The 13078-nt window shown below is 32.8% G+C and overlaps 1 protein-coding gene across 1 annotated transcript; it reads right to left on the bottom strand.

Moving 5' to 3' along the window:
• Positions 1-6013: 6013 nt before the first annotated feature.
• Positions 6014-9454, bottom strand: LOC149402009 (MLP-like protein 31). Its single transcript, XM_089609269.1, has 2 exons — positions 9164-9454; positions 6014-6319 (listed from the first exon to the last, which is right to left on the bottom strand). Exons 1-2 carry the CDS (start codon positions 9432-9434, stop codon positions 6042-6044), a joined length of 549 nt encoding a protein of 182 aa, XP_089465395.1. The 5' UTR covers positions 9435-9454; the 3' UTR covers positions 6014-6041.
• Between the last annotated feature and the right edge of the window lie 3624 nt (positions 9455-13078).

Here is a 13078-nt window from a genome sequence, read left to right as displayed (position 1 = left end):
GTTGGCTGTGGGTATTTGTGATTTTGTGTCAAAGCCCGTTCAAGACACGATAGTAGAACTTTGCAACTTTCTTAAGTTCATAATTAAGTTCTAAAACATTGCGAATGGATGATCTCGAGAAAGCGCAAGATGCTAACATAAAAATCTTGTGCAAGTTGAGAACCGATTGCTTGGTGACAAGCACGACGCTAAGAGAAGAGTACGTAAGGATAGCATTTTTAGAATGGCAAGTGCTTATGTGGTCAGACCCGGCCCAACCATTAGGCCATTTAGGCAATTGCCTTGGGCCTCATAATATTTGGGGAAAAAAAGGCCCAAATTTGACGTTGAAAAGTCAAAATTTAGAAAGAAAGAAGCATCGTTTCATGCCAATTTGACCCAATTGTTTTAGACTTGTTCTGTGTGTGAATGCAACTTAAGAAAAAGAAAGAAAGAGCATAGGATTTGAATTGAAAAAAGCTTGCTGGTGAGATAAAATAAGCGGTGTAATTTATTAGACTATCACAAATTTGAAAGAAAAAAAATTAAGTTCTTTATTTCCTTATTTTTTGTTAGAGGGTTTGATTTTTCAAGGTTTTTTTTAGGCAGTTGTGATTTAGTTAGATTGATTCTTTTTTTTTTTGTGTGTTAATTTCCTTCTAATCACATGGTATAGTTTGAAAATATGCTTCGGGATAGTTTAAAAGGCCTAATTTTTTATTTTCCTCTAAGGCCACATAATATATTAGGCCGGCCCTATATGTGGCAAGAATGATTCATGAACTAGCCATTTATACTAGTGTCTCAAACAAAGCAAGTATTTTATGTGAATGGCATTCAGATTTGTCGAGATTGGAATATTGCTAAAGATTGTATTCATCTCGGTTTGTAATAAAAGCTGATAAGCGTGATATGGAGAGAAGTAATTGAATGATTTTATTGCTGATATGTGTTGCCTTTTATAGGCTGAGTACAAGTAAATATCGCTGAAAATACTTAACAAACAGGGCTGCCTTTGTGAAACAAACAAACTATCCTAATTAATATGTAACAGACTGGTATTATCTATAATAAATATTAATTACATAAAAACTGAACTAATATAGCTAAAAACTTGCATATGGACGTTTGACAACGTCCAACACCCCCCGTCAAGTTGGAGCTGGGATTGAGATGTCAAGAACACCCAACTTGCAAAGTAGTCCACGAAAATTATCGGCGCCGAGCGGTTTGGTGAAGATGTCTGCTAATTGGTCGCAAGAACGTAGGTAGGCGGTACAGATGATACCTTTTTGAATTTTTTCACGAACAAAATGACAGTCAATTTTGATATGTTTAGTTCATTCGTGAAAGACAGGATTCTGAGCAATGTGAATAGCCGCTTGATTGTCGCAATATATAGGAATTGGATGGTCATGACAAATACCAAGATCCCGAAGAAGATACCGCAGCCAAAGTAATTCTGAAGTGAGGGATGAAAGCGAGCGATATTCCGCTTCAGCAGAAGAGCGTGAGACAGTTGATTGTTTCTTAGTTTTCCACGAGATCGGACTAGAGCCTAACATGGTAAAATAACCAGTGGTCGAACGACATGTTGTCGGACAACCAGCCCAATCAGAGTCAGCATAGCCGGATAAAGAAAGGGAGCTGGTAGCAGAAAGGAAGAGTCCAGTACCAACAGATCCTTTTAAGTAGCGCAGAACACGATGTGCTGCATCAAGATGAGTAGAGTGAGGATTTTGCATGAATTGACTTAGTGTGTTGACAGAATATTGAATATCAGGGCGTGTAACGGTAAGATATAGAAGACGTCCTACGAGGCGGCGATAAACTGTAGGATCAGACAAAGGTGTTCCATCAGTTGGCCATAATTTAAGATTTTGTTCCATAGGAAAAGGGGATGGACGAGAACCAATCTGTCCGGAATCAGAGAGGATATCAAGTGTATATTTTCGTTGGCAAAGAAATATACCTTGTTTAGACCGAGAGACTTCAATTCCAAGAAAATATCGGAGAGGTCCAAGGTCTTTGATTGAAAATGAATTGGCAAGGAATGTTTTCATTTTAGATATCATATTGTCATTGTTGCCGGTAATAATGATATCATCAACATAAACGAGAATAAAAACTGAAATGTCATCACGATTGTAAGTGAATAGACTATAGTCAGAAATGGATTGGATAAAACCACGTTGAATGAGAGTAGAGGAAAATTTGGAGAACCATTGACGAGAAGCTTGTTTTAAGCCGTAAATCGATTTATTTAGCTTACAAACTTTGCCTTTGTTGAACTTTGAAAAACCAGGAGGGAGTTTCATGTATACTTCCTCATCAAGATCTCCTTGGAGAAAAGCATTGTTCACGTCGAGTTGGTGAAGAGACCAATTCTTAATGGATGCAATAGAAAGTAAAAGACGAACAGTGACAAGTTTGGCTACTGGAGCAAAAGTATCATGAAAGTCCACACCTTCGATTTGAGTGTAGCCTTTAGCTACCAAACGTGCCTTATATCGTTCAATATTACCATCAGCACGGTATTTGATTTTGTAAACCCATTTACACCCAATTGCATTTTTATCAGGTGGAAGAGAGGATATAGACCACGTGTTATTCGATTCAAGTGCCTTAATTTCTTTGGCCATAGCATCGCGCCAATCATTAGATTTCATGGCATGTGAATAAGACTGTGGTTCTGAGTGATCGATGATTTTGGAAAGAAACACTCGATGAGAGGGAGAATATCGTGACAAAGAGAAATAATTTGCTAAAGGAAATTTTGTCACTGTTGATACATTAGTGCAAACGTAATCACTTAGGTGACGAGGTGGATGGCGTTCACGATTAGGACGAGTGTGAATGTTTGTTTAAGAAACGCTAGATTCTCCAAGATGAGAAGAAGCTGGCTGATTGAGAGCACGATTATTAAGCTCTAAAGACGTGGATGAAGAGTCGGTGTTTGGTGGTGATGGAGAGATATCACAATTATCATCAAGTGGGGTGATGCCGAGTATGTTATCAGACGATTTGGATGCTACGTCTTGGGAGGGAAAAACATGTTCATGAAAAATTACATCTCGTGAAACATAAATATTTTTTGTTGATGGATCGTATATTCGGTATCCTTTTTGGCCAAAAGGGTACCCAACAAAAATTCCGGCTTTGGCACGAGAATCAAACTTATGTTGCGGATGCATATTTTTAGCGAAACATAAGCATCCAAAAACACGAAGAGATGAATATGATGGAGCGTGTCCGATAAGGATTTGATGAGGTGATTGATATTTGAGCAATGGAGTTGGTAATTTATTAATGAGATAAGCAGCTGTCAAGATACATTCACCCCAAAAAGAGAGAGGTAAATTTGCTTGAAAGCGTAAAGAACGAGCAACATCGAGTAAGTGACGATGTTTACGTTCGACTATGCCATTTTGTTGTGGTGTCGCGACATAGCTACGTTGATGAATGATTCCATTATCATGAAACCAAGATTGAATTTGTTTGGAAAGAAATTCGGTTCCATTATCGGATCTGATTGTTTGAAGTTGTGGTAAGAACATACCACCATTACCATGATTGATTTTCATAATCCTTCTATTGAAAGACCGATTGATTTGATTAAAAAAATGGGTTAACATATAAAATGTTTCAGATTTATTTTTCATTAAGTATATCCATGTACATCTTGAGAAGTCGTCGACAATTGTTAAAAAATATCTTGAGCCATTATTGGATGGTATTGAAAAAGGGCCCCAAATATCAACATGAATTAATTCAAAACAATGAGAAGAAACAGATGTACTATTAGGAAATGAGAGACGTGATTGTTTTGCACGAGGACATACATCACAAAGAAAATTCTTATTAGCAACAATACTTGCATTATTTTTAACTAGAAATTGAAAACGAGAATTAGAAGGGTGTCCGAGCCGTGAATGCCATAAATCGAACTTATTACAAATTTGGAAATGAAAAGCAGAATTTGAAATAAAACGAGCATCGAAATGATAAAGTCCATTGTGAGTTCTACCCCGACCAATCGTCGTCTTCGTTGCTCGGTCCTGAAATAGACAACCAGAAGAAGAGAAAATAATCTCACAATTAGACGATTTTGATAATTGTGAGACAGATAACAAATTAAATTTGAACGAAGGAATGTAAAAGACATTCGTGAGAATCAGATTTGGGGAATGAATGACTGTCCCAATATGAGTGACATATACATAAGATCCATCGGGTAATTGAACAGATATTTTGGTATTAATAGCAACATAAGAAGAGAAATACGATATTGATGAACTTATGTGGTTAGACGCACCAGAATCTATAATCCAAATAGGTGGAGAATAAGAGAGTACATTACCTGTGAGATGAACCGATGGCTCGGTAGAATTCTCAGTTGCAAGGAGGGCTAAAAGTTTGTTGTATTGCTCGGCAGTCAAATTTCCAGCGGAATGAGTTGAGGCAGATTCTCCAGCGTAGTGAGCGGAAGCTTGTTTCGTGGTCCTTTTGTCGGGGAAGCCGTGGATCTGGAAACAGGTTGCTAGTGTGTGTCCGGGCTTGTTGCAGTGCTCACAATACGGACGTGGCCTTTTTCCTGAGGGACGGGACATATTTTTTGGAGCAACTAAGGCTGCAGAATCAATTGATGGCGTTGAACGCATATTGATTTCTTGTTGCTTCTCTTCTTGACGCACGAGATTGTAGATGCGCTGGGTAGAAGGAAAGGGCTCCATCAAGAGAATCTGGCTTCGAATAGCCGTGAAGTTGTCATGGAGACCTTGGAGAAATTCCATCGCTTGGTCTTGATGTTGCTGCTCAATGATAGATTTTGCATTCCCACAAATACAAGCAGGTAGAGGAATGATAGAACCGAGTTCATCCCAAAAGGACTTCAGTTGGGTATAATAAGAAGATACGGACATACCTTCTTGCTTATGAGCAGAGATCAATTGCTTCAATTGATAAATTTTTGGAGCGTTGGACTGATTAAAACGATCTTTGAGATCGTTCCAGATTTGTGCTGCAGTTTCAGCATATAGAATGCTCGGGCGGATCTCCGGCATCACAGAATTGAGGATCCAGCTACTAACTAGATCGTTACATCGGCGCCAAGTAGCAAGGTCCTCTTCCTCCGTTGGAGCTGAAATACAGCCATCCACAAAACCGAGTTTGTTTTTGGCACGAAGCGCCATTGTGATAGCGCGGCTCCATGATCCATAGTTATCTCCCGTCAGCAGAGGAGTCACAAGCACCGTGGAAGGGCTGTCAGAATGGTGGATAGAGTACAGAGACATTGCTTGTGTATCCTGAGAAAGAGAAAAAAAATACGTGAGAATGATAATAGACTTATGAATCTTTGTTGATAGTGAAACAATTTGAACGATTGATATTAAAAAAAACAATATCGATATATATGGAATTAAGTGGTCTGTGATGCTAGAGATTGTTATATTAGGATTGCTTTAATTAGCAGCAATTATATATGAGTAAATAAGAAGACAGTATACATATATAGAATTGCTAAAGCAATAGTCTAATATGGAAAGAAAATACATGCTGTGATGACCGTATAATTGTTGAGAAGGAAAGAAAATTGCTAAAGCAATAGTCTGATATGGAATTGCTGCTAATAGAAAAGCAACAGACAAAATAAATAAAAAATTGCTGCTAATAGAAAAAGCAGCGATTATAAGAGGAGACAATAAACTGATAATTAAGATGACGATAAAAAAAGGCCTACAATTTTGATAACGTTTTAGAATAAAATCGTAGGAAGATAAATAATAACACCAATATATAGTAGCTAAATATAGTAGCTAAATAATAACACCAATATATATCTTAAACATATAGATAAACAACAGTAGCTCATCAGTCATTATTTAGGACATATATATATATATATATATATATATATATATATATATATATATAGATTATTACAAACCATACACAATATGCTTCAATAAGCTGAACACAACTCGAAACCTCAAACAAAATAAAAACCACACATACAAATAAGATCAACATAGATATTAGCTCGCTAGAGTATGGAATTAAACTCACGCATCTTGAAGGAGGTGGACATCGAGATCTTTTGTAACTTCATTTAGAAATTCCATAAAGGTGTGGGGATCCACGATATCGCCGTGGTGTTTTTCATACTCGACGATCCAGTGCACCACACTTCCCTCACCATCAGATTTGGGGGTCACTTGAAGGGTGAGCACTATTCTGCTGTAGTGCTCCGTCAGATCTCCTTCTATCACTCTGAAGGTTATCAAATTTTTCTCATCATCGATCGCTTCGATTACTTCCTTAGTTTTTCTGGGTTTACCATCTGAAATAACAATATATGCATGTATATGTGAGTTAATTTGTTACGTACAAACATGAGAGAGTACTTGATACATTATGTAAGGTTATGAGTTGTTACAACTTGTATAACTATTTAATTATTGTAAATTGTGAGATAAAAATTCCTACTATAGACATTACTCCTAAGACTTTTTTATTTTCGGAAAAATTATATAAAATAATTATTTGAAACTAACCGACTAATAAAATTGACTCGTAAAATAGTCAAAGTTTCAAATTTTTAACAATATAGTCAAAATTACGTTGTCAAATTTTTTTTTGGCACCAAATTAAAATGTTTTACGATTATTTATAAGCAATTTCTTACTTTTAAAAAATTCAACCTAAAATTAAAAAGGCTTTAAAATCTGATTATTGTACATTTTGGATATTTCATTAATTTTAAACAAATTTTTGCTACTTTGCAAATCTATTATTTTAAATTTGTTATTTAACTAAATCACCTTTTTATAAAATATTACTCCTAACACTTATGACACAAATATAATCCATTTAAGATAACTGAGATATACTATATCCAGCGGGGCATGTTTAGCCTCAAGGTTTATCTAGTGAAATAGTTTAAACTTGTTAGCACCAAATTTTCATAATTTATGTTCACTTTGCGATTAAATTTGTTAATAAAAAGTGATAATTTGTTTATAGATGTTCTAGTAACAAAAACATTTGCAACGTACTTTTGGCTGTAGAATTAAAAATTTTAAACTTTAAATATTTTGCTAGTCAATTAACTTCAAATAACTATTTATTTTTTCCACTGAATTATCAATGTGATTTTACAAGGGATAAGAATTTAGTCTGGACATAAAACACAAAACAGTTGCGATACAATATAAAGCGGATTTTGATCTCAATATATAGATCGATCTTAATTGGATCGAACACGTTAAGATGATTAAATAATAGGTCAAAACGACACGATTACGATAACACGATTAAAATTTAATTAATACGATTATCAAATGGTTGACATGAAACACGATTATGACCCGCATGAATATGACTTAATTAAACACAACTATTATAGTTTATATATATATATATATATATATATATATATATATATATACACACGTGTATACATATATAAGTATAAATATAACTATGTATAAATGTGATGTAAAATTATAATTATGAAAGCAAGAGATAACATTGTTACTACAAATAAAATAATATAAATAACTATATGGTTGAGATTTATATTCACGTAGATTTATATTTATATTCAATTTTAATTAATTTTAAAAAGTCATAAACAATTTTATTTAAATTAAATATATCATATATTCAACTTTATTTAATTTTAAATCTTAAAGTCATATTCAATTTTAATTAATTTTAAAAGTCACATATATATATATATATATATATATATATTTTATTTGAAATCAATGATATCATAAATTAATCTTTCGTAAACAGTATAGTATTTTTTGGGTAGTATAGCAAACTAGTCAAAATGAAACTATGAAATTTGTTTTTAGTCTACGTTTCACAATTTTTAGGGAAATAGCCAAAGAGTTTATGTGGCAATAATTAAGGTCTGATTTGCCCTTATTTATTAACAAATTCGTCATTTTCTCTCTCTTACTTTTTTCATACACTTTTTTTACATAAAAACTTCAAAAAACCATATCTATCTCATATGAACTCGAAATTGAGTGATTCTAAATCTTACCGATTCGTGACGTCGAGATCTTCAAAAATATATCCATTATGTTTGATGAAAAATCATGTTTAATACCATAGATGCAGAAAAATCACGTTACTACCTTAAATATAGAAATAACTGAAATTTTTTGAAATTATCGACATAAATATAATTTTTCATCAAACACAATGGGTCTATTTTTGAAGATCTTGACGCCACGAATTTGTAAAATCTGAAATCATTCAATTTCGAGTTCGTATGAGAAAGATACGAATTTTTGAAGTTTTGATGCAAAAAAAATTATTTGAAAAAAAATTGGAGAGAGAAATTGACGAATTTGTTAATAAATAAGGGTAAATAAGACCTTAATTATTGCCACATAAGTCATTTGACTATATCACTAAAAACTGTCAAACATAGACTAGATCCAAAATCACATGTTTAAAGTGGCCTAGTTATTTATAAATCTCATTTTTTTTTACTCATGTATGTATTTACTTGGTGTATGCATGTATGTATGTATTTGCTCTTTGTTCTAGTGACCCTATTTTGAGTACTATGTATTTACTTGGTGTATTATGTTCGTTAAGACTTTTTTATCGTTTTTTTATAATTTAATCACAATGAATTGAGTCCGAATACTTAAATATGATTAAAACACGATTAAATAAATTATTTAATACGACTATTAAATGGTTTAATTTAAACGAATATAGATCTGTAAAAAATATATACGATTGGATTTGGATCTAAACTTCAAACATAATTAATAAATGATCAGATTTTATTTTAGCAGTTATTTTTCAAAACACCGACTACCACTACACGATTAAGATATGAGCACGCCCAAAATGGCAACACTTTAAAAATATACAAATAGATCAGCTACAACCAAAAATCCACAAACTCAATGTCAGAAAAAAAAAATCATACGAAGGAGGAAAAAAAATAAAGCCATACGAAGGAGTTTCCAATCCAAAGAAATAATCTGTTTTTAGTTAATTCTCTTATATAAAATCAACAAATTAACTCTCTCTCTCTCTCTCTCTCTCTCTCTCTCTCTCTCTCTCTCTCTCTCTCTCTCTCTCTCTCTCTCTCTCTCTCTCTCTCTAACGTAGTGCGTATGGAAGTTAGCTACTTTCTTAACCTACTTACCGTGGAAGTAGGTCCACTCGATAACTGCTCCGACGGTCCCCCATTCGCCATCGTGCAATTCACAGCCATGAATATTTTCAGTGGTGCTGTGGATGTGGTGTGGTTTGTGTTTGACCATGTTGTGGTATTGCTCACATGTTGCTTTGATATCCACATCAAGCTCAAGCTTCCCACACAGATCTTCGGACGCCATTTTATTTCTCCAAGAAATTTGATTGCTATTTCGATTTTCAATATAGAATAGATAGGGACCTCTTCGCCCTTCGTACATCAGAAGATATATATTTATAACAGATATATTATATGCAAAAGATATTCAAGCTTTAAATGTGGGGTAGCATATTTATCTCGACTTAAATATAAAAATTTAGATTTTTGCAAGATATATACTTAAAATTTCATATTTGTTAAAGTAAGCGGTGACGTGATGGATCTAGAAAAATGGATCGTCAAGGGCACACATAAATTTTTTATAAATATTTATTATACAATTTTCAACATTTTTTTTAGTTAATTTTGAAAAAAATCTTGTAAAACAATTGAAGATCAATGAATACGATTATTACTTCTTAAAGCTGAATAATGGAATAATTATTATAGTTGATCGATGTTCGATATTGAAAGTTCAGATCTATTGTATAATCTGTCTTGTTAGGTGTTGTTAAGAACAACTGCAAGAACAACAAGCAACAGATAATAAAAACAAGTAAATGACACCAAGAGTGGTAACCCAGATCGACCTCAAATACCTACTCTAAAGAGATATTATTTGATGGTAATGACGGGTTTTGATGAACACCCCTAGTTGGCAATTTAAAACTCCATAATTATTTGAGCAATTGTACTGATATATTGACACCAACATTTACCAATATTATACTATAATAATAATATATTTATTGTTATCTATTTATTTTTATCTTATTTGAGCAATTGTACTGATATATTGACACCAACATTTACCAATGTTTTACAAATATATATATATATATATATATATATATATATATATATATTACATATATTGCTTAGGGACATGAAAATAATCTTATATAAAGTACTATATTTTTTTATGATGTACTAAATGTGAGCAACTCTTAACATTTTTTTTTAAGAAGTGTGGATGTTACCATGAGATTTGTTTATCTAAACACTCACGTATGGCGGAGGAAAATCATTGTTACATATTTAAAAATAAGGTGGAAAATAATTGAATAACCATCTCATCAAATATATAGTAATTTCAGTTGGTATCCGAGAAGGACACTCAATTCATAGAGTGTGATCTGATATGTCTACTAACGATTATGTTTTGAAATGATCATAAAGGAAGGACAAAGCATAGGTCGACCTCTACTCTTGGAGGGACCCGATTATGGCTACTTGAAAGCAAGCATAAATTTTTTCTCAAAGCGATCGATGAATAGCTTGACGAGCTGTTCAGAATTCTTAGTGTGATCCAATCGTAACAGATGAAAAAGGTGTTACCACTTTGAAGCCGGAAGACAAGTGGACATAAGATAAAGAGAAAGCTACTATTGAGAATTCTAAAACCATGAATGTCATATTTCTAGCAATTGATAAAACCATCTTCAAGTTTATCTCAAACTGTGCGATTGTCAATGAAGCACAGGATATCCTTTAAATTGTTTAGGAAGGAATGATAAGGTCATAACATCTCGCATTCAGATGCTCATAACCGGGTTTGAAAATTTGAGAAATTTTGAGAATGAAAGAAGATGAAACACTCTATGAGTTCAATGTTATGTCTCCTGCTATTCTCTTTTCGTTATTATTATTTTCCACCTTATTTTTAAATATGTAACAATGATTTTCCTCCGTCATACGTGAGTGCTTAGATAAACAAATCACATGGTAACATCCACACTTCTTAAAAAAAATGTTAAGAGTTGCTCACATTTAGTACATCATAAAAAAAATATAGTACTTTATATAAGATTATTTTCATGTCCCTAAGCAATATATGTAATATATATATATATATATATATATATATATATATATTTGTAAAACATTGGTAAATGTTGGTGTCAATATATCAGTACAATTGCTCAAATAAGATAAAAATAAATAGATAACAATAAATATATTATTATTATAGTATAATATTGGTAAATGTTGGTGTCAATATATCAGTACAATTGCTCAAATAATTATGGAGTTTTAAATTGCCAACAATACATATGCGTACTCCATTGGAGAAGTTGATGTAACTTGAGCGTGAAAGTTCAATTGAAGATATGATCAAAATAAATAAATAAGCGGTGGGACGTCTCGATACAATTTATTTCTTCTTTAAATCATCCACTCAATTTATTGCACAAAGTCATACTTCATCTTAGAGAAGTCTAACGCTACCATTAATCATATGGTCTTATCTTATATGACATTATTCACTTGTCAAAAAAAAAAAAATGACATTATTCAACAACTGGCGACAACTATTATTGCACTAATTATATAATAAATATTATTTTTACGGATCCATACTCCATATCCTATCGGATCTAAAAATAATAATAATAATAATAAGGAAATAAAATAAAATAAAAATAATTTCTTAATTTATGTAAGTTTGACGATTTCAAAGATTGTGTATCCTGATATCTTGAACTTTAAATTCCTTTAATGTCAATATCTGACATTTCTTATATAAATTATAGTATAATTATAAGGCAAAGCAAAGCCTTCACCTTTCTACTTTCTAAAAGTCTTTTTTAAAAGAAAACTATAGAATTCTCTCAATCATATGTATTTTGTTTGTCACTCCTATCTCTATTTTATGATTGACAGTTTAGTCGTTGTGATCAAAGTTTAAAGTATCGTAATCGTATTGCAAATTCAATTATATTAGTTTATTTTTTATCGTACTTGATATACCGTGATATTTAATAAAGATATACAGCAAAGCATTACTTCAATAAATAAATTAAAATTATTGATTTACACATTATTTGTTAAATTATCGCGATATCTGCGATATTTACTCAAATAATTGCGGTATTTGAGGTATTTTATAAAATAATTGCGGTATTTACAAAATAATTTACAATATGTGTGAAATTTACTAAAAGTGAAGACATTTGCGAAATATACCTTAACTGTTACCATGGGTTTGTAAGTTGCGGAATCCGCGCAAAAATTGCGGTGATTAAATCCTGGATCGTGATAACCGGCCATTGTTGTTTAGAAAAAATCAATTATATCTTTTGGATTTTAGTCAAATGATGGATGTTTATTCTGTATTTTCAAATTTATTATAATCATCCCCGCAATTTCTTGTTTATCATTAAATTACCCGCTCATTTTTACAAATCAGTAAAATATATCTTCACTTTAAATTTTAGTTGAATTTTACCTGTGAAATTATCATGACTTTAGTTTATCCCCTAAATGCTCATCTGTAAAATTCAATAGGATCTATGGATCAATCCAAGGTTTGGCTTTTTGGGGGTTCCGCTCGGGAACCGGACGGGTTCCGGCGAACCGGAGGGGACAAGGACGGGACAGACAAAAACCGTTTTCGTGAACTGAACCCGGTCGAATCGGACCGGAATCCTCTGGACCGGGTCTCGTTTTGCCTTTAAATACTTTGCTCCTCATTTCGCGAAATCTTATTGTCCCGAGGCTGAAATCGACGGATCCCGTCCCGACCGAATACATTTTCTTCTCTTCTTCATTTGCTCAAATTCTGGCCGGATCCCGCGAATTTCGTTGTCCCTGGTATGCTTCCTGCCGGATCCCGCTCAGTGCAAGCCCTTTTTATCTAGATCTCGGGGAACCCCAGAGGTATCATCAGAGGCTTTCATTTTTTAGGTTTTTTTTCAATTTTTTCTTATGAATTGATGATTATTGTGATGATATTGTTGAATTTAAATTAATTTCGAGATTATT

The sequence above is a fragment of the Urtica dioica genome, chromosome 3, assembly GCF_054948205.1.
Source record: "Urtica dioica subsp. dioica isolate 48M chromosome 3, U.dioica_male_clone48M_v1_H2, whole genome shotgun sequence".
In the NCBI taxonomy this organism is placed as follows: Eukaryota; Viridiplantae; Streptophyta; class Magnoliopsida; order Rosales; family Urticaceae; genus Urtica; species Urtica dioica.
Note: the sequence above shows the minus strand (reverse complement) of the source record. Positions and strands in the feature narration are given on the sequence as shown.